Source organism: Myxine glutinosa, chromosome 11 (genome assembly GCF_964187855.1).
Source record: "Myxine glutinosa chromosome 11, kmMyxGlut1.1, whole genome shotgun sequence".
Classification (NCBI taxonomy): Eukaryota; Metazoa; Chordata; class Myxini; order Myxiniformes; family Myxinidae; genus Myxine; species Myxine glutinosa.
The window spans coordinates 27,588,880-27,611,145 of record NC_136271.1 but is presented as its reverse complement, the minus strand read 5'-3'; the positions used below and the strand labels follow the sequence as shown (position 1 = coordinate 27,611,145).

General features: G+C 43.1%; 1 protein-coding gene across 2 annotated transcripts in view; it reads right to left on the bottom strand.

Annotated features, from left to right (window-relative positions):
- Window positions 1-22,266, bottom strand: part of LOC137436521 (laminin subunit beta-2-like) — a 205,141-nt gene that overhangs the window by 37,110 nt on the left and 145,765 nt on the right. For both annotated transcript variants that reach the window (XM_068130383.2, XM_068130382.2), the window contains exons 18-25: window positions 21,431-21,602; window positions 21,183-21,326; window positions 19,918-20,149; window positions 13,470-13,624; window positions 7,118-7,342; window positions 3,980-4,200; window positions 2,678-2,774; window positions 387-762 (exon numbers count right to left, since the gene is read on the bottom strand). In XM_068130383.2, the coding sequence (XP_067986484.2) occupies window positions 387-762; window positions 2,678-2,774; window positions 3,980-4,200; window positions 7,118-7,342; window positions 13,470-13,624; window positions 19,918-20,149; window positions 21,183-21,326; window positions 21,431-21,602 (1,622 nt within the window). The remainder of the gene's footprint in view (window positions 1-386; window positions 763-2,677; window positions 2,775-3,979; window positions 4,201-7,117; window positions 7,343-13,469; window positions 13,625-19,917; window positions 20,150-21,182; window positions 21,327-21,430; window positions 21,603-22,266) is intronic.

Below are 22,266 nucleotides of genomic sequence, written 5' to 3'. Positions count from 1 at the left end.
GAGAATCCCAATGCTACACACCCGCTTATCCGCCGGACCGGCTTCAACGCTTATTGGCGAGTCATGAGCAACAGCTCGGACAGTAACGCGTACCATCGAGGCACCCAAGCATGTACCACGTGCAAACGTCGAGCAGTCAAAGTATACATGAAAAACAAAGACCCACTGACATCTCTCACCTGTGAATGGAGGGAATAACCAACTAGCTCTCACCTAATCAGTTACCCCAGGTGGCTAGTATTATATAAATAAATCGACCCCTCCCATGCTCATCTAAAGCTGCATAAAACAACCATGAAAGGCTACACAAGGTAAGATGGAAGGCTCATGCTCACCTTATTCCCACACAACACTTCAACACCTTATAAGCAAAGAATCATACTTACCAAGTCTGGCTTATCTGATTCTGAAAGTCGTGCACTGGGCTATTAAGATCTGGCAGTGTATCCATGATTTCCCGAACCTCATCAATGATCCTTTCCACCTCATCTAGCTCTCCATTCCAACTTGAGTTTCCCATGCACATATCCAAAGGTCGACTGAACAGTTCAGCTGCCTCAGTCAGCAGTTCACTGATGGCCTTGTTCCAGAGCTTGAAACACACATGGCACTCCTTGCATGGTCTTCCTTGTTCTCTGTGAAAGCCACGCATGCATTTCTCACAGCGCCGTCCTGTGGCACCATCCCTGCATAGGCAGTGTCCTGTAGAGGCCTTGCAGATGCGACCAGAGGTTGCAACTCCCAAGTGACTACAATTGCACGCTGCAGTCAACCAGGAAGGTACAAAAGGAGCATTTATCAACTCTGGCAAAAACATCATGACACCCTATTTACTAACCCTACTAGAATATATTCAAATAGCCTGGTGTTGGCTTAGCGGTTAGGGTGCAGGCTTGGGATCCTAGGATCCTGAGTTTGAATAATGGTCGATCGCTGAATTCACGCCAGGGGGGTTGACTCAGCCTGTCATCCTTCCGAGGTCGGCAAATTGAGTACCAGCTTGCTGGGATGAATGATCATGGTGTGTACCCCGATTTAGAATAGGTACACCGTATCCCTGCACATTGTAAGAGGCGACCAAGGGTTGGCGTCAGGAAGGGCATCCGGCCATAAAAACATTGCCTCAAACAGGGAACCATGATTGTCATGGGGCCCACAAGGCTAACCCCTGCTCTAGCGGGGAAAAATGGCCTTAAAACAATCATTCATTCATTAATTCACTAGAATATATTCAACATTGTGAAAATGCATGTTGTATTACATTTCTAAGAGGATAGTTCAAGGTGGACATGCACTTCTTATTCTAGAAAAATCAGAGTAAAGGGAAGTTGATGAACCACCTTTAGAGGCCATTTTTCCCCGCAGCCCTCTCTCTTCCACAGATCTCCCGATGTCCCTGTTCCCTGCTGTTGTTGTACTTCCCTCTCTCTCACCCTCTTGTCTCCCGTTCCCTTTATTATTTGTTTTATGTATCCATTTATGTTTTTTGTGTTTAATGTGTTAGCTCATACACGAGCCTCGACTTTGTGTACAGAAAAAAATAAGTTCCTCAAAGTAGAAAATGTCGTTGCACAAAATTTCAGCATCGAACTATTGTCTATATACAGGTAGTGGACAAAAAAAAGGAAACACCAACCGAATGTCACTCAGGAGGGTGTTGGGCTACCACATGCATCCAGAACGGCATGGATACGACATGGCATGGAGTCAACAAGGGTCTGGAATGTGACACCATTCTTCCACAAGGAAGCCCTCCAATTCATGTCGGCTTGATGGAGGTGGAAACTGCTGTCTTAAGTGCCTTTCCAGACAGTCTCGCAAATTCTTTATGGGATTGAAGTTCGGCGATTGGGAGGGCCATAGAAGATGTGTAATTTCATCCTCATGTTCCTCAAAGTGACAACACTTGCCAAGAGGACAACACGTGCCAAGTCCTGAAAAACACTCCTCTGAAGGAAGAAATGCTTCATCATGGGATGCAGAAAATCACTCGGGACAGTAACGTAGTGTACTGCATCAACCCTGTGTTCTCATGGAAATAGTGGACCCAGACCATGCCAGGAAAACACACCCCAGACCATTATGGAGCGGCCAGGATATGTTGCAGTTGGAACCTGGCACCCGGGTCTGTAGACCTCTGGGCTGTCACCACACGCCCATTAGTTGAGAACATGGTGAAGGAAAACTCATCAGACCAAATCACCTTCCTTCACTGCTTGGCAGTCCATTGCCTATGCTCCTTGCACCACTGGACCCACAAACAGGCATTGCCAAGTGTTATGAGCACTTTGTGCAAAGCAACTCCGCTGCGGTATCTGAAGTTCCCTTCTGACCATATTTGATGATATAGGATGCTCACGGCCCATGTTGAACTCCACTTCAAATTCACATTCTATACCCACCAATAGGGTGGGTAAACAGCTTTAGTTTCTACATGTTTTTTTTACATGTTAAAAAGTCAACATCAAAATGGAACTGACCTCATTGTTGTACTTCACAAACGGGAATTAAACCACGAGAACACAGGAGCTGAGTAATGTTTTCATCATGCGACCAAAGCAATTCATTCAACATAAACAAAATACCTGGTTTGCAACAAATATAATTATGAACTCTCCTGCTAACAAATATTTACACAAATGTAATCATTTATCATAGCAGCAACCACATGACTTACGCAAGCAGTATGTATCTGCACGACCCCAGTGGTCTTCTTGGCAAGAATCACATGTCAGCCCCCCATAGCCATGCAAGCAATGACACTGCCCAGTATCCTGTACCATCACACACAATACGTTGAAGCGGGAATGAAATGCTGAGAGATAAAACTGCAAAGCATTGGGAATATACTGTGTATATGTATATACGTATACAGTAACGCACGTAAGACGTCGGCCATTATAGAGCGTGCAGTGTTAGTGTGAGAAATTTCTGAGGGTATCCTGACGACTCCAATAAGCTCAATGGGCTGTTACCGCGTAAGTGATAAGGTCCTTGGGTTCGAGTGCCTGGTTGAGTCAGAATTTTTCAAGCCCAAGCCATGACACTACCTCCACCCGGCTTCACAAATGAGATAGTATGCTTTGGTTCATATGCAGTTTCTTCCTTTCTCCACACTTTGGTAATAGTCTATCTTAGTCTCAACTGTCCATAAAACTTTGCTTCAGAACTTATTGGCTCACCTCTGTACCTCTTGACAGATTCTAATCTGACGTTTCTATTTTGGGTTCTAATGAGAGGTTTGCATCTTGTGGTGTACCATTTATTTATTTTTATATATATATATATATATATATATATATATATATATATATATATATATATATATATATATATATAATATGCTAATATATGCCTGCTCATCAAAATGATAAAAAAATTATTCAATGGTTTCAATTCCTCAGCAAAACCCGTTTCCTCACATTTCAACAAGTCAGGAATTTATTTTTGAAGTTTAAGTTGCAGTAAAGATGATGAATTATATGCCTCCCTGTCATATCACAGGAGTGAGTTACCACAAGAGCCACTGCATGCTACTGTCGTGCAGAGAGAGACACATATCAATGACTTCATGTGAGTATTTGGGAATGGGGGAGGTTGGCTGGGAATATTCCACAAAAGTATCCCAAAACTATTATGGTTTCACAGACACATACAAAAAGAAATAACAAAAAATGTCAAGAATCAAAAAATAATAATTTGGCCTTCACAAGATAGGGATACAACGAGAATCCAAAACTTTTGGGGGAATTTTTTTTTGGTCATTTCAATATAAGGTGTGTTTTTATCAAAACAAATTCACCTTTAATCATGATGCATATTGGAAGTAAAATAGGAAGCGGCATTTACGTTTAGTTAATCAAAGGCAAATGCAAAACAAATGTGTTGCGACTCTTTAACCTGACATAACAGATCGAATTGATGAAAAACCCAAATTTGAATACAGCTCTAATTCCGCGATGAAATGTCAAATACTCACGGGATGACAGCGAGAGCCCACAGAATGAGTGGGGTTACACCGACACGGCTTGCAGCCTCCACCACTGTGCAGTCCCCAATAGCCTAGGTTACATCGGCTGCACGTGTGTCCATGCACCCCGGGAAGGCAAGGACATTTTCCAGTGATGTGTTGGCAGCGACAAAGACCACCAGACAAGCTGCAGGCCTCAGGATTTGTTCCCAGAGGATTGCATTGACACTCTGCACAAAAGCATGCACATGCCTTATTTGGCATTTGCTCTTCAGATACATCAATTGTTAGGTGGAAATATCAACACACTAGAACAGCACTTAGAAGAGTCTGAGCTGAGTCTAATTTGAACTACAAATCCAGGTAATCGTATGAGCAGACATTATGAAAAGACCCCAAAGACTAAAAATACCCCAAAGACTGAAAAGACCCCAAAGACTGAAAAGACCCTGGAGACCCAAAAGACCCTCAAGACCACGAAGACCCAAAAAAACCCTTAAGGGGAACCCAAACGCAATTATTTATTTCTGAAAAACCATTGGCAATCATTAATCATGGTCTAATTTGATGGGAATTATTTTTTTCTCAATCACAAAGTGCCGAAAAAACCCTAGACTGTCGATTTTCGAGATTGTCAGTGACATCACATTATGAATTCACCGTGATCATGCCATTGACGGTATATAGAGAAACAGTGCATTGCAAGCTCGGATTCCGATACCAATTGGCGATGATGAAGGGGGTGGGGGGGGGGGGCGTGTGGGGTGGCTGTGGGTATTGTTAGCTAGGGTGATGGTTGATATATATTTTTTTAATTTCTGGAAAATTGAGATGCCTCAAAAACCAAGGACACCTAAGTTGAACAGAAATCAGCAAGAACGACATTACCAAAGGAAATCAGCAAGAAATCCAAGTCAAAGTATATAGTTGTGTCAGCAGAAAATATCCGATGGCAGAAAAATGTGTTGCAATGCTTGGAACAAGATCACCATAGGGTCACCCGTAGGGCGGGTACTCTGCTAGTAATAATAATAATAATGCCTGCCATCTCACTTTCGTGACTAACTTCATCTACAGTGTCTTTGTTTGTAACGTATTTGAATGCAAGAAGCAACAGTGTAGTTTTCATTCGTTTATAAATGTTTCTGTTTAAAATGTTGGTGTAATACACCAACAACCTCATATCTGCAGTGTCAACAGAGTGCCCACAGCCATTGGTGAACATTTCCAGATGTGAGCATTTCACCCTGCACAGGTCTCCCATTACATCATAGCTGAGTTAACACACCAATGCTGGATTAATTTTGGCCCAAACTCAGCACTACTGTTGGCACAAAATCTGCACCACTGTTGGCCCAAAATCTGCACCACTGTTGGCCCAAAATCAGCACCACTGTTGGCCCAAAATCAGCACCACTGTTGGCCCAAAATCAGCACCAATGTTGACCAAAAATCAGCACCACTGTTGGCCCAAAATCAGCACCACTGTTGGCCCAAAATCAGCACCACTGTTGGCCAAAATCAGCACCACTGTTGGCCCAAAATCAACACCACTGTTGGCCCAAACTCAGCACCACTGTTGGCCCAAAATCAGCACCACTGTTGGCCCAAAATCAGCACCACTGTTGGCCCAAAATCAGCACCACTGTTGGCCAAAATCAGCACCACTGTTGGCCCAAAATCAGCACAGCCATCGGCCCGACATCAACACCGCCGTTGGCACAACATAATTTTGTCCATTGGCCCAAAGTTAGCCATTGTCACAGCTCTTTTCCATCACGTGGCTGCAGTTGGATTGAAGTTGGATTAAAGTTGGTAAATAGACATCGCATTTACCGACCTTGGACCCATGTTGGAAATTCTCTTCACAATGTTTGTGGCAAGAGGATTTGCAACATTGAAAATCGTGCCAATGCTTGTGTGCCTGCTTTACCATGCAAGGAATTTGGTATTGGGCCAGGGTACAGCAGACAACAGACTACTCTTTTTCGAAAGGTATTGTACGATCTTTAAAGTCCAAAAGTGACTTCGAACAGACAGAGCAAGTGGCTTAATGTCCCCTCCTAACGATAGTGTAAAAATTGATGTGATACCTCACCTGTGAAGCACCAAAATGGCAATATACAGTCAGGCCGGCAATCAAACTCTAAGCTATCAGAGTCCATTCTATTGAAAACAACAAAATGATTGAATCCAATGATAAACACAGCGACATCAATGGAAGGCAGAAGCATAATGGAGAACATCTCTGACAATATTGAGACATACTACGTATATTTATATATATAAAAGAAAGATTTTGTTTGTTTGTTTGTTTGTTTGTTTGTCTGTGCACGCTAATCTCCTGAACGGTGAAAGATAGGAGGAAACCTCGAATACAAAAAATGTCGGGATGGGCCCCGGGAAGGTTTTAGGCTAGGTGGCGAGGCCCGTCGAGACCCACCTCGGCCAAGCCGAGCCCATTTCGCAATTAAAAGCTGAGCTGAATTATCGTAGTCAATCTTCTACGGCCGCGAGTAAAAGCTGAATTATAGTGGTAAATCCATTAAAAAGAACTAAAAATGTCGGGACGGGCCCCGGGAAGGTTATAGGCGAGGTGCCGAGGCCGGTCGAGGCCGCTTCGGCTGGGCTGGGCCCATTTCGCAATTAAAAGCTGAGCTGAATTATAGTAGTCAATCTTCTATGGCCGCGAGTAAAAGCTGAATTATAGTAGTAAATTCATTCAAAAAGAACCAAAATGTCAGGACGGGCTCCGGGAAGGTTATATGCTGGGTGGCGAGGCCGCATCAGCCGGGCTGGGCCCATTTTGCAATTAAAAGCTGAGCTGAATTATAGTAGTCAATCTTCTACGGCCACGAATAACAGCTGAATTATAGTAGTAAATTCATTCAAAAAGAACCCGGGAAACGCCGGGTGCTTTCGGCTAGTGTGTGTGTGTATATATATATATATATATATATATATATATATATATATATATATATATATATATATATAGATATATATATATATATATATATATATATATATATATATATATATATATATATATATATATATATATATATATATAGATATATATATATATATATCTCCACAATCCACTTATTATTGAACATCATGTAAAAGGTGAATATTCACCCTCACCTTTACACTGCTGCAGTGATGCGTTTCCATGATATCCATCACGACAAACCGCACAGTGTGGCCCTGCCGAGTTATGCAGGCACTTCAAGCATTCACCCGTTTGCGGGTGACAGGAATCCTCAGCCATCATGTCTGTATTGCCACTGCAGTCACATGGTCTACAATGGCCATGCGGAGACAGAGGATGTCCATAGTGTCCCACAGCACACAACTCACACTTCTTACCTGCACAAAAAAATCACATCATGACAAGGATGACATTTCGCAATTCTCCAACTTTTCAGATTCATGAGCCTCAACCTCCACTAAAGAGACATTTTAAATACTAAAAGAAAGTCAAACCTTCATCTTTGTTTCATATAAGACCTTGCACATATAACAATATTACTTATGGATGATGTTGATCAAATGATAAACAGCGTGTCTCAATAAAATGTATACAGACTTCAATATTTGAGAGAAATTCATTAAATACCAGAGAGAGGAGTGATGCTCAGTAATATCTAACAGATGCTATTAACATGTGTTCGAATGATTACCTATTAGCAGTTATAACAAGTGTTACGGATTCGTAATTCCGTTGTTGTGGTTTTCACCCACTTGACATATTTCTGATATTATGTACTATTATTATTCTCAAAAGGTTTATTATTCATGAACAGTTATCTAAAGTTAAAAAGGCTAACTTTAAAAGATACCGGAAACCGAACCGGAAGACGATGGCAGAAAAGTGGAAGAGGCGTGGCGAGCAAAGTCGGAGAAGACGCATGACGTCGAGGCTCTGTAGCGAGCGTGGTCTACCGAAAGTCGCGAGGGAATTTTGTGTTCCTTGAAAGGACATCTGGCGATAGGAATTATCGCTGGACTTGAGAAATCTGCGTCGTCAGGTTTGGGCGCTGAGATTTCGACGAATCCTCGCCTCGTCGCATCGACTCAAGTAAGAGCCGTCGGCCATTTTGAACCTCACGCTTTGGACACCTACAAAGGTTTTGCTTCGCGTCAGCTTTACCCCAACATCCTACGGTCTGTCGGGGATGTGTGTGTGTGACCGCTTCGTCTCCAATTACGTTGCGGGTTGCTGATTGAGCGGTGAAGGTGCTCCTCTGGAGGGCGCCTTTGTACAGTTTCGGCAGGGCGATTGCCATTGCCATCTGTACGCGATTCGGGTCTCGACTGGAGAGCGAGATTCGGGCTTCGACTGGATATCATTCTAGCGACCGCTGGAGCGAATCACCTTCGCCTTGGAAAAGGTTATGGAGACATTGAGGAGTGTCCTTTTCACTCGCTGGGAGCGCAGTGAGTTATCTGACTTTAGTGGATGGTACCATCCTAAGTGATAAGGTATATAGAGTGCACTTTTAATTGCCATTTGTTGTACCGTTATTCTTGTGTGTGAATTTTAATACAATATCTGTTCATTTATAATCATTGGTGTGGTTTCACTATTGATTTCTAACACAGAATAACATATTTTTCTGCCGGGGCTCCTCTCGGGGTTCGGAGGTTTACCGAGACCAGGAGATCGTAGAGGAACCCGTAACACAAGATACAGTGCAGAATAACAAGATAGTTATGGTCTTTCGGTTATATAAAGCCTGTATACATTATATTGGGACACACTGTATATCCATCCTCACACTCGAATCATTTCAATTACAAACTATAACCGCACTCTTCGACATCATGACGTCAACCGATATTCCTCCGCGCACATTATTACATCATTACAATACTTGTACCAAGTTTGATTTAATCCATTCAGCTATTCTTAAGTTATCATATTTCTACCTGACATGACCTCTGACCTTTCACCTCTTGACCACAAAATTTAATCAGTTCATGTTTACATCATTATACATACCTGTACCAAGTTTTAAGTTCAATCCCTTCAGTTGTTCACAAGTTATCACATTTTTACCTGACATGACCTCTGACATTTGGCCTTTGACCTTGGGGACCCCAAAATCGAATCATTTAATCTTTACATCATTATACGCTAGTGTGACTCGGCGCGCTCCGCGTGCCTCACCACACGTCGTTTCAGCGGAATAGGCATCTTTGACCATTTCGGTTGTCTTTGTGTCTTCTGGGTCTTCAGGGTCTTTTTGGTGTTTTGGGTCTTCAGGGCCATTTGGGTCTTCAGGGTCTTTTGGATCCTCTGGTCCTTTAAGGGTATATTGGGTATTTGGGGTCTTCAGAGTCTTTAGGGTCTTTTTGGGTCTTCGGGGTATTTTGGGTCTTCTGTGTCTTTTGGGATTTCGGGGCCATTTGGGTCTTCAGGGTATTTTGGATCATCTAGGCCTTTAAGGGTATTTTGGGTCTTTGGGGTGTTTTGGGTCATCGGGGTCTTCAAGGTATTTTGGGTCTTCAGGGGCTTTTGGGTCTTAAGGGTCTTTTGGTTCCTCTGAGTCTTTAAGAATATTTTTGGTCTTTGGGGTGTTTTGGGTCTTTGGGGTTCTTTGGGTCTTCTGGGTCTTCAAGGTGTTTTGGGTCTTCAGGGTCTTTAAAGGTCTTTGTAGATATGTTTGCTCTATTATAATAAGATATCTGTACCAAGTTTGAATTAGATCCCTTTAGACGTTCTCAAGTTCTAGACCTATTACAGACTTTGACTTTGACCTCTTGACCCCAAAATCTAATCCGTTTACCTTTCATCATTATACATATCTGTATCAAGTTTGAATTAGATCACTTCATCTGTTCTCAAGTAATAGACCTATTACAAACTTTGACCTTTGACCTTATCCCCCCAAAATCGAATCAGTTAATGTTTACATCATTATACATATCTGTTCCAAGTTTGAATTAGATCACTTAAGCTGTTTTCAAGTTATGGACATATTACAGACTTTGACCTTTGATGTCTTGACCCCAAAATCTAATCAGTTCATCTTTACATCATTCTACATAAGTGTGCCAAATTTGGTCAGCTTCCCATCACTGGTTCACAAATTGTCACGGTTACAGTATTTTTACCTAACATGACCTCTGACCTTTGGCATTTGACCTCGTGACCCCAAAATCTAAAAAGTTCATCTTTACCTCATTATACATACCTGCACCAACTTTCACGAAGATCTTTTAAGCAGTTCTCAAGTTATCACGGCAACAAAAACCTATCACGGATGGACGGACGGACGGACAGCCGGATGGACAACCTGAAAACATAATACCTCAGGCAACTTCGTCCGGCGGAAGCATAATAACGTTCCAATTGAAAAAATGGTAAGACCACGCAGGTAGTGCAAGCCCACATGAAAACAGCAGAGTATAGAGGGGCACACCCATTCTTCAAAGCATGAATTATTCAAACTAGTGAGACACCCGTGCATAGCACGGGTGGGAGGCCAGGAGCAAACAGGCAATGCAGATACGGCGAATGCTAAAGCATGAAACCAATAAATTCCACATTCCTGTGGCACCTTCAGTCGCACGTCAGACATGGACAGCAAGTTTGTGAAGGACTTCCGTTAAAAACGTATCCATTCGCAAACAAAAGGGTACGTTCACGTATAGAAACATTGTCATGGGTCCGTGGTGAATCTGCATATGGCGATCCGCGAAATTCACGTTTAGAAAGTAGAAACCATCACGGCATGTCGTCATTCACTTGAACTCGATATCTCTTTTTTTCATTCCAAACAACATAACTCCAATCACAAAATAAACTTGTAACAACATTGTTAATGTTTCCTTCATTGTAAAAACTACCAAGTAAACAGTTAAAAAGATTTTGAGCCGATAGGTGTTACGGTCTTGGCAAGATCGATGGAGACAGTGATCTGTTAGCGTGTACACTGCCCAAATAGCTACAGTCACATGAAAAAGTAAGTACACCCCATGTAAAGTTTTGACTTTTTCAACATATTTCAACATACAGCTATTTGATCTTCATTTCAACAATATTGATAGATAAAGGTGATATAATAAAACAAATATCATGAAACATTTACATTTTGTAGTCCATTGTATAATTTAAATAAACATAAATGCAAATTTCGCATGTGGAAAAAGTGAGTACACCCCCACATTTATCACTACTTCAAATACCTAAAATTAGAATCAGGTGCACCAGCTCAGGTGCAAATGATTAGAACATCGTTAGAGAGGATCCTGGAGGAACCTGTCTTATTTAAACCTCAGACATTAAGTTTGGTTTGCTCTTTGTTGTTGAAGTGTGTGGCGTCACCATGCATAGATCAAAAGAGCTCTCTGAGGCCTTCAGAAAGAAGGTTATAGATGCCTACGAGTCTGGGAAGGGATTTAAAAAGATCTCCAAACAATTTGAAATCAATCATTCGACTGTCCGGAAGATCATCTACAAGTGGAGAAGATTTCAAACAACTGCCAACTGTTCAGGCCAGGCCGCCCCAGCAAGTTCAGCCCGAGAGCAGACTGCAAGATGCTGAAAGAAGTCTCTAAGAACCCCAGAATGTCATCACGGGACCTACAGGTAGCTCTTGCCACTGTTGATGTCAAAGTGCACGAGTCTACCATTAGAAAGAGGCTGCACAAATTTGATCTACATGGGAGGTGTGCCAGGAGGAAACCTTTGCTGTCCAGAAAGAACATCAGGGCAAGACTAAAGTTTGCCCATGAACACCTAGGCAAAGCCCAGCACTTCTGGAACAATGTGCTCTGGACAGATGAGTCAAAGGTAGAGCTATTTGGCCACAGTACCAGAAGACATGTTTGGCGAAAACCAAAGACAGCATTTGACCACAATAACCTGATACCAACTGTAAAGCATGGTGGTGGAAATATTATGGTTTGGGGCAGCTTTGCTGCATCGGGGCCTGGGCAGCTCACCATCATATAATCCACTATGAATTATTCATTGTACCAGAGGGTGCTTGAGGATAATGTGAGGCCATCTGTCAGAGAGTTGAAGCTCAACCGAAGGTGGACCTTGCAACATGACAATGACCCTAAACATACCAGTAAATCCACCAAGGAATGGCTGAAAAGAAAGAAATGGAGGCTTCTGGAATGGCCAAGTCAAAGCCCGGATCTAAATCCCATCGAGATATTGTGGGGGGATTTGAAATGAGCTTTGCATGCAAGAAACCCCTCAAACATCGCACAGCTGAAAGAATTCTGCATGGAGAAGTGGGCAAAAATTTCTCCCAGTCGATGTCAGAGACTGGTAGACAGTTATAAGAAACGCCTACTTGAGGTTGTTTCTGCCAAAGGGGGCAATACCACCTATTAGAGCCAAGGGTGTACTCACTTTTTCCACATGCGAAATTTGCATTTATATTGATTTAAATTATACAATGGACTACAAAATGTAAATGTTTCATGATATTTGTTATATTATATCACCTTTATCTATCAATATTGTTGAAATGAAAATCAAATAACTGTATGTTGAAATATGTTGAAAAAGTCAAAACTTTACATGGGGTGTACTTACTTTTTCACGTGACTGGATGTGGAATTCTCTCATGTAGAGATTAAACTCACGTCGTTTGACCTTTTGCCAAGGTCATTATTTACTTTTAATGATGTATATATACGAATCAAAAAGAAGATAATTGGTTTTGGGTCGTCCTTTCCGCATATCTCGTGGGATTGTGAGTTGGAGAGACGACCGTGATGGCGGGGAGGGGGTTGGCATTCTCTCAAGCAGGGATTCAACCCATGTCCTTATAAAAGGTCTTTGTCTGAGGTCACCAAGTCCGATCGGTGCAGCTGTGCAGCGATCGGTGCAGCCGTTTGTGCGGCACCCGGGAAAATAATGTTATGCGGGAGTCCAAACCTGAAAATGCTGGAGGCCAAAGCTGAAATTGGGAAAACAATATAGCCTATTTTACTCCAGGAGATCCAAGGATTACCCACCAAAACTATCGTTGCGATCGGTTCAGCCGTTTTTGCGGTACCTTCGAACGGACGGACAGACAGGCAGACGGATGGACATTTGGTGAATTATAGTAAGATGAGAATACAAATGTATCCATTAACATCTGCCAGAAGTATTAGCATGGGTCATTTGGTCAGAATCCCATCACAGATTAATCCCGCCAACCCATAAGACCTACTCTATCCAAAATCCAGTTTTTCCTTCTTGAGAGTTACCTTCTGTATCCATCCTGTCCACCCCATGCTTCCTTTCCCACCTCTCATTCCTCCCCACACCCATAGTTTAGTCCAAGTGTCTCTCTCTATTCTATTTTGTCCTTAAAATCAGCTGTTAGTATTCTCCACCCCTCTATGTACTGTTCCTTTTATCCTGTTGCATCCTGCTCCGTTCAGTTTCTCACTCTTTCATGAGCCCTGGCATAGTATACAATAAAATTAAATTCAAAAGAAGAGGAAGAATGGAAAACTCCAAGGCCTTCCTGCTAATTACCCCTGTAAGCCGGAAGACACTGACAGACCATATGTCGGGTGACATGATGGCGATGGCAGGAGTGCGCGTTCACACGATTTCTGGGATGACCAGGACATGGACATTGAATGCAGCCAGGTCCTACACCTGGATGTTCATAGTAGCCATCCAGACAACTGTAAAGACAACATGATGCCATGTTAAACCTGCTTTGTGGCATGTCATATTTACAGACTTGGCATTTAATATGGAATATATTTTTTGTGGGGGTGAACTTACTTTTCAAGATGACTTAGAACCAAAAGTTCATTGGAATTATGTTGAAATTATTCTAGATTTTGATAATGTGATCTTTAAAAGAAACAAAAACCACATTTGACATTTTGAAGCAAATAAATCGATCCTTGAAAGTGATGCAAACTGATATGGAACTCCATTCACAGACAGTACTGTGTTAAACTTCTGTACGTTTTCCAGAAGTATCTCATTATTTTGCACATTAGCCAAAAAAAATTTCAACAAAAACAAAAGTTAAATCATGACTGGGATTACGGACAGTAAAATTACAGTTCAGTACTTCGTGTAACCCCCACGAGCATTCAGGGGAGCACATACACGTCGAGGCATGCTGTTCACGAGATTTGCCAAGGTTTGGACAGGAATTGCTAGCCATGCAGTTACAATAGCCTGCTGCAATTCACGCACAGAGGTTGGCTGCTGGTCCAAGTTGTCGATTTGACGCGTTAATTCTGCCCACAAGTTCTCTATCGGATTCATATCCGGGGACATGGCAGGCCACTCGATATGCTCTACACCACGGTCAGAAAGAAAGTGTTGGATCAGGCGAGCACGATCAGGCCATGCATTGTCATCTTGGAAGACAAAGTTTCCTCGAAAGGCTGCACGAGCAAATGGAAGCAATGTTTCTTCCAGAATGGCCTTGTACTTGAACTGGTTCAGGTTTCCATTTAGAACAACCAGGTCAGTTTTGCCCCCTGCATGAAAAGCAGCCCAAACGGTCACCCCACCACCTCCAGCTTGGACTCTTGGCATGACACAATCTTCGTTGTAGGTTCTATGCACTTGTCTGCGCACTCTGATGTGGCCATTTTGACGATAGACCAGAAATCTAGACTCGTCACTGAAGGTCACGTGATTCCAGTGTCCTGGCTGCCATTGACGGTGCTCTCTGGCCCACCTCAACGTCGCTGGCTGTGTTGTCTGGCCAGGCGTGGCTTTCTCAGGGGACGCCTGGCACGATAGCCTGCTTGAACCAGTCGTTGGTTGACTAGCCTTCTGGATACAGGCACATTTGTCAGTTGCTGCCACTCAGCCCTAAGCCGATTAGCTGACTTGGTACGGCCATTGCAGACTAACCGGTGCAGCTGGCGATCATGCCTCCTTGTGGTTCTGCGGGGACATCCTGGCCTCGGTATTGGAGTAGGGACACCCCCTCTGAGCATTTCGTTTCAGGATCTTTGACACCTGACCTTGAGTGATACCATACTGCCGAGCAATAGCACGCTGTTTCATGCCGGAAATTCGTAAAGCCACCACTCCATGACAAACAGCATTGTCGAGTTGATGGACCATCTCCAGAGGAAGCGGCAATAACTTTTGTAGACGTGCAGCAGTTGTTTTCCACTAATACAGAATGCAACAACCCTTATATAGCCGATTGTGAAGCCAATCGTCAAATGTACCTGTCCTTACATTTTGTCACGCCACCTGTGATATTATCCTGTTATTGACTTCTTGCTGCGAAAGACAATCAGTGACATGGTTCTTTCAACAAAGAAATCACCGAAGCATAAAAGAAACTCACCAGATTGATATACTGAGTTCAGAAAGTAAACCCGTCAAGAAAAAAAAATATTCCATATTAAATGCCAAGTCTGTAATTTAGCAAAATAAAAAAACAAGCATTCTGAGTATTGCGCTGCAATACATGTCCCCTACTGGCAGTCTGTCATCCAGAAAACTGTTGGGGAAATAACCAAAGGTTATTTATCCACAGGTTCTGAATCGTTCCCAATCGCTAATTACCTCAGGACGGGCTCACCTGTGATTCGCACTCAGGACTTCGATTTATATACCTTGCAGACAGGTCAGCAGAAGCACGAGAAAATAAGTTGTTGATAAAGAACCTTTCGAGTCGCTAAACATCGGTAATTTATTATATTTTCCGGTTCACGATCAATGATCGATGTGTATATAAATGTTGCTCGGCTTGGCTCCGCCCCTCCGGAAAGCGCGCGTTGTGTCGCACTGTTGACGTTCGCGAGACGAGGCTGACTGCGCCCGGTGCGGCTTGAGGAGAACTCTCGAATAAACAAGAGATATCCATTTTTTAAAAATATTTTCGTTTAATTAACGATATCTGCCAAACCACGTGCCCTATCGCAAATTGCAAAAGGACATTTTAGTAGACACACACTGAACAGATCTGTGAAGTTTCCCCTTGATTGGATCAAAAATGAGGTAGGAGCTCGGTTTTAAAGGTTCATGCTTAAAAACGTCATAACTCTGAAACCATGTGACGCATGACGTCATGCTCGCTGACTTTTTTGTTTGTCATGGGTATGCGATCCTGCCTGCAAAGTTTGGCCTCGATCTGTTCAGCCGTTGCAGAGAAAAAGGGGTTTTCGTGTTTTCACGAAAAACAATATGGCGGCCGAACCACGTGACATGTGACGTCATAATTACCATTAAAATATTCTTCAGACCGAGTCCCTCATATGGTGAAAATTTTATCTCAATCGGTCCTATTATTGCAGAGAGAAAATACAACAAAAGTTGATTTTATTAGTCCCCTACCAGTGTACACCGTAGGGGACTATAGGTTTGCACGCCGCCCTCCGTCCGTCAGTCCGTCAGTCCGTCAGTCCGTCACGCAAAGAACAGTTTTCTGGACTTTTTTCCTCAACTCTTATTGCTAATGATTTCAAACTTGGTACATGGTTTCGTCATGATAAGTTACAGAGCAAGTTCGAACTTCACGACGTTTCGATCATTTTTGACAAAGTTATGGCACTTTGAACTTTGGGAATTTCCCCAACAGTTTTCCGGACTATAATTTGGAGTGCGGTAAGTCATAATACTGTCTTATATGACAGTGCTACCCAATGCCGGTAGGGGACATGTATTGCTACGCAATACTCAGAATGCTTGTTTAACTTAATTTGTCAGCCACACATTTCATGATAAACCAACTGCAGATGATGCCAGAACCTCAGCAATTGGCGAAATTGCCGATTTATTTACTGTCTTGCACGTTTTGCTGGAAAAGCAAACATTATTGTGATATATTCTAGAAACTTCTCTGAGATGCACAGCACGTCAGAGATGATGCACAGATCTGAGATGATGATGATCATCTGAGATGCACGCACAGAAAAAGTGTGCAACTCTAACCGCATCCCTTCTGATGTGTTCAATTGAGATTGAACATCTTTTCACCTATTTGCACACTTTTTCTCAGAGACACCTGTTCCACAAAAGCATGAATACTGGATCCATTGAGTTGGGCTCCCCATGTGGAATTATGAACCCCAAAACTATTTACAAGCCTACATGGCTGTTCTCTTTCCATCTACGTATGTTGTCACTTGAGCGTACTGATCATAGAATGCCAGGAGGCAGTGCAGCCATCAAGGTGTACAACTTCCTGTTGTGAATGGGCAGGTAATGCTGAATCTTTTCTTGTACCCTTGGAGTCAATGGAAGCTAAGAACATGTGGGCATTCAGTGTATCTCATAAGGTTAAAGTGCAAGGACAGCTTCTCTCCCACTGACAACTGCATGGTGAACTTTCATTCCTGTACCACTAAATCCAGATGTCCTCCCCCTTCCCAGTTCTCCCCACCACCACCAACATTTCACTCCTTTATCCCTCATCTCCAGCCTCAACAGTCTGCACATAAACAGATCCAGAAACCCTCAATCAGGTTCCTCTCCAGCACTCCACATGTAAAGTATTCGGCAACAGAGTGTCGCTTCTACCAAATCAGTTTCTGAAAAAGGGTTAGGGTTATCCTGGGTGTTTTTCCATTGCCTGCCCAGCTCAGCAGTCATGGGAATCAAACCCACAGCAGCAATGGAAATACAACAAGCCCTTATTCACTCAGCTGCTCCCATATGTCCTCTCAATCCTTCATCGAGTTTGACGACTTACTTTAATTCCTTTGGTTCCCTTTTCCTGTGTGTGGAATCGTGTCCTCGAATTCATTCAATCTCGCTCTTCCCTCACATTATTCAAGGTGGTGACTGGTAACCAAACAACTTCCTGTGTTTTTCCCCATAAATACCAAAGAGCTTTGCTATTCTTGTTCACGTTTCCTCACTGTGTCTATCTCCAAGTGTATTTTTTTTCTGTCTGGTGGTGGCAGTTTCATCTGTCTGCCTCCTCCTCACCTGTGTATTCTCCTCTACATCACAGTGTGTGTGTGTGTGTGTGCATTGTTATCCTGCTTGTATCCCTTCTCCACATCTTCTTCTCTGCTCTGTTGCTTGCATGGTGGTTTGTTTTCCTTCCTTGTCCTCTTCCATGAGATGTGATAGTGGTATAAAAATACGAATTATTATTCATATGCACGTACGCCCATTAACATTTGCCGAAAACATCTTCTCACAAACTACCAAACCGATATAGACCAAATTTTGTACGATGAATCAGGACAGCAACCTCTCATGGGATTGTGCTCTCCATCCGGGTCACATGATAAAAATGCACATGGCAGCACTCCTGGAGTTTGCAAAAAGGCAAGGGAAAGACTGAAAGCATGATGCAAAATATTCTGTTGTCTGATGAGACAAAAATTGAACTCTTTGACCTGAATGCAAAGCACCAGATCTGGTGGAAACCAGGCACAGCTCATCACCCATCATCCCTCCTGTGAAACATGGTAGTAGCAGAATAATACTATGGGGATGTTTTTCAGTGGCAGGGACTCGAGAATTGTAAGGATAGAGGTAACAATGAATTGAGCCAAATACAGGAAAATATTTGAGGAGAACCTGCTTCAGATTGCAAAAGACCTTTGACCGCGGCGATGATTTATGTTCCAACAGGACAATGACCCCAAGCATACAGCCAAAGCAGCACTGAAATGGCTTCCGAACAAGAACATGAAAGTCCTCGAGTGGCCCAGCCAAAGCACAGACTTGAATCCCATTGAGAATCTGTGGAAAGACTTGAAGATTGCTGTTCACCGATGCTCCCCATCCAACTTGACAGAGCTTTTTTTTTTTCTTTTTTTTTTTGTATACAAGATCGAGGCTCGTGAAAGAGCTAACATTAATCACACAAAAAGACAAACCGACACACAAAACACAAAAAACAAGTGGAGCGGCAGACAAGATGGGGAGAGAGGGGGAAGGACACAAAAGAGAGGGGGAAGAGGGGGAAGGACACAAACACAACATTTGAGAGCAGGGACATCGGGAGGACTTGGGGGGAGGTGGGAGAGGAATAAAACATATGAACACTGCAAGGACTCTGGGGTGAATTACCGGGGGTAGAAAAGATCAAGGTTTTCGATGGGGGAAGATAAGAGATGGTGGTGAACAGCTGTTTTAAAGACCTGGAGGGAGGAGTGGGATTGAAGGGAGTGGGGGAGTTTGTTCCAGAGGCGGGAGAAAAGGGGAATGAAAGAGTGAAGGTGAGCAGAGAGCCTAGACTTTGGCAGTTTAACCATAAGAGGGTTGCAGGCAGATCTTGTGCGACCTGAAGGAATATTGGGGGGACAGAGCACAGAGAGGCGAAATCCCCCTTAAAATGCTTAAGCAAATCTGCAAGATTAATGGGAGAAACTTCTTAAATCCAGATATGCAAATCTGATACAGACAAGACACGAATCTGTAATCGCTGCCAAAGACACTTCCATGAAGTATTGACTCAGGGGGCTGAATACTTATGTAAGTTAGATATTTCTGTGTTTCATTTTCAAGAAATTTGGATAAAATTATAAAAACATGTTTTCACTTTGACGTTATGGAGTATTTTGTGTAGATCGGTGACAAAAAAATTAAATGTAATCCATTTTACATTCAGGCTGTAACACAAGAAAATGTGAAAAAGTCAAGAGGTGTGAATACTTTCTGAGGGCACTGTAATCCCTGTTATTCACTAAAACATATTTTTCTCACAAACTACATGACCGAAATGGACCAAATTTGGTATGAAACCTCAGAACATTAAAGTCTCAGAGGGTTGTGTTCCCCATCTGGATCCGCCCCCTATAAAGAGGCTGAAAAGGGGGATTTCGCCTCTAATTCAGGTAACTTGTTTTTTAATCTTCTTAGAAACTGTGGGGACTGGGGAAATAACCGCCAGTCCCCCATGGGGCTATTTTTATTAGTTGTAGTAACTTTATTAAATGCAAGAATCAAATTCAAAAAGTTGACTTGCTGTTTCACTTTAAAACAAATTACTCTGTACAGCCCATATTGTATACATTACACGTCTCACTTTTCGCAGTGTCTGCCGGTGCTGTTTCCCCGGCAGTTTAGGCAGATACCAGTGTTTGCATCGCAATGGTCAGCTTTTCCTCTACAATTGCAGGGCAGGCAGCGAGGATACTCCCAGTGGCCAGGCTCACACTTATCACAGCGTAGACCAGCCTTGCCAACATGGCATTCACATTGACCCGTTCGTGCATCGCAGACTTCTTTCGCAGAGCCTCGTGGATCACATCTACATGCTGGACAAGGATGGCCATTAAAAACAAATGGGTATGCACATCCATTTCAGAACATCATTTTTTTCACAGTTGGTTTCACACCGTTCACCACCTCTTTGAAAATACCCAGAATTATTTACACATCTGGATGTCACTTCACACTGATGTTCCTAGATGTTGCCATGAACACTTCACAAACTTTCAGTGGTTTGTCCTCCTAGTTTTATGATTAATGTGAACAAAATGTTCAGGTTACCTTCAATGGCCTTTGTATAAATGCTTACATGCAATGAAACATAAGTGACATTGTGGTCCGCCTGCAAGAAGATATGTAAAGGCATTCCTGTGCTTGATGCTCAATGATGCAAGAGTGTCTGCTGGATACCACGGGGTGTCTGCTGGATACCACGGGGTGTCTGCTGGATATCACGGGGTGTCTGCTGGATACCACGGGGTGTCTGCTGGATACCACGGGGTGTCTGCTGGATACCACGGGGTGTCTGCTGGATACCACGGGGTGTCTGCTGGATACCACGGGGTGTCTGCCGGATACCACGGGGTGTCTGCCGGATACCACGGTGTGTCTGCTGCATACCATGAGATGTCTGCTGGATACCATGGGATGTCTGCTGCATACCATGGGATGTCTGCTGCATACCATGGGATGTTTGCTGCATGCCAAGGGGTGTCTGCTGCATGCCAAGGGGTGTCTGCTGCATGCCAAGGGGTGTCTGCTGCATGCTATGGGGTGTCTGCTCGATGTGTGAAATATGAAAAGCCAAGAGCTCTGAACTACACTTTTTTATGCTATGCCAATCTGGTTTTTTTTTCTTTACAAGAGCGAGGTGACAGGAGGTATGAACTGACAGTTGGACAATAATTAGACACAATATGCAAGGGAATGAACGAACAGAAAGAGAGGAGAGAGGAAACAGAGTAACCTGCAAGTAAAAGGGTTGGCTTCAATCGGGCAAATGGGGTAGAATATATTGCAGTTAGGTGTGGTGGTGGGGAGATGGTTGTCAATTTAACACAGATTGTGCAAATCACTCACGTTTGCAGCTGCCAGGTCTGTGGCCATATGTTTGAGGAGTACAGGTATCACATTTGCGACCGGTTACCAAGGGATGGCATGGGCACTGTCCACCAATTGCTGCACAGATATCGCTCTTTGATCCCAAACGATCGCAGGCACAGGCTGCAGTGCACAGCAAAAGGAAAGGATTACTTTACGAAGATGCAATGCAAAACGTTCATCCAAAATGCTTGCACAGATTTTCAAGTTAGATTTGATACACTTACGAATGGCACCGTCGTGAATGATCGCTGAAATGCTGCACAAGATTTGGGTGCAATTGTGGTGTGGCATGCGCTGCAATCTTTGTAAAGGGGATAAAAGGCAGCCAAGCATTCCAGGTCTGAGGCTGGCCTCTCCCTGTTGAAGTAGTCTTGACTTACCGGGCCGCAGGACTATCTGCACACCGTGGTGATGGAAAGAAGGGAAGCAGAGCGAAGTGGCAAGGGAGGACGTGGGATAATTAGCATCCAGAAAGAAATTACAAGATTTCATTTCAAGGAAAAGACATCATAAGCAGATTGGAAGGACATGTGTAGAGGGGGTTATTACTTACGAGGGGGCAAGGAAAGTTGTGTACATTCAAAGTAATAAGGTTTATTCACGGGGTACAGCAGACATACATTTATTCATGTGGTGTGGCAAAAGAGAAGCAATAGGGGAGTATTTGTGTGGCTTGGCAATGTACAGAGCAAAAAGACAGTGCAGTTCTTACCCTGTTAATGTGGGAGTCTGTCCACTTTTAGCAGAATATGACAGACAACACTTTATAGACAAAGGATTATTTATTAATTACATACGTACGGAGAGAAGAGTTTGACCTCAGTCAAGAAGATCTCTAAATTGTACTCAAACTGCATCAAATATATGTATACAAATTGTTTTACTACAAAAGGAAGGCAAAAGTGGAAACCGAAGCATGAGATCATAACACAGGAATGCTGATACAAGGATCCTTGGCCTCCCAATTGTTACACAAGGTCAAACCACAGATAAAACATGTTTTTGCCAGCTCAGCACAAAGAAGCAATTCTGCCCAGCAACTGTGGAATGACTCTTTGCC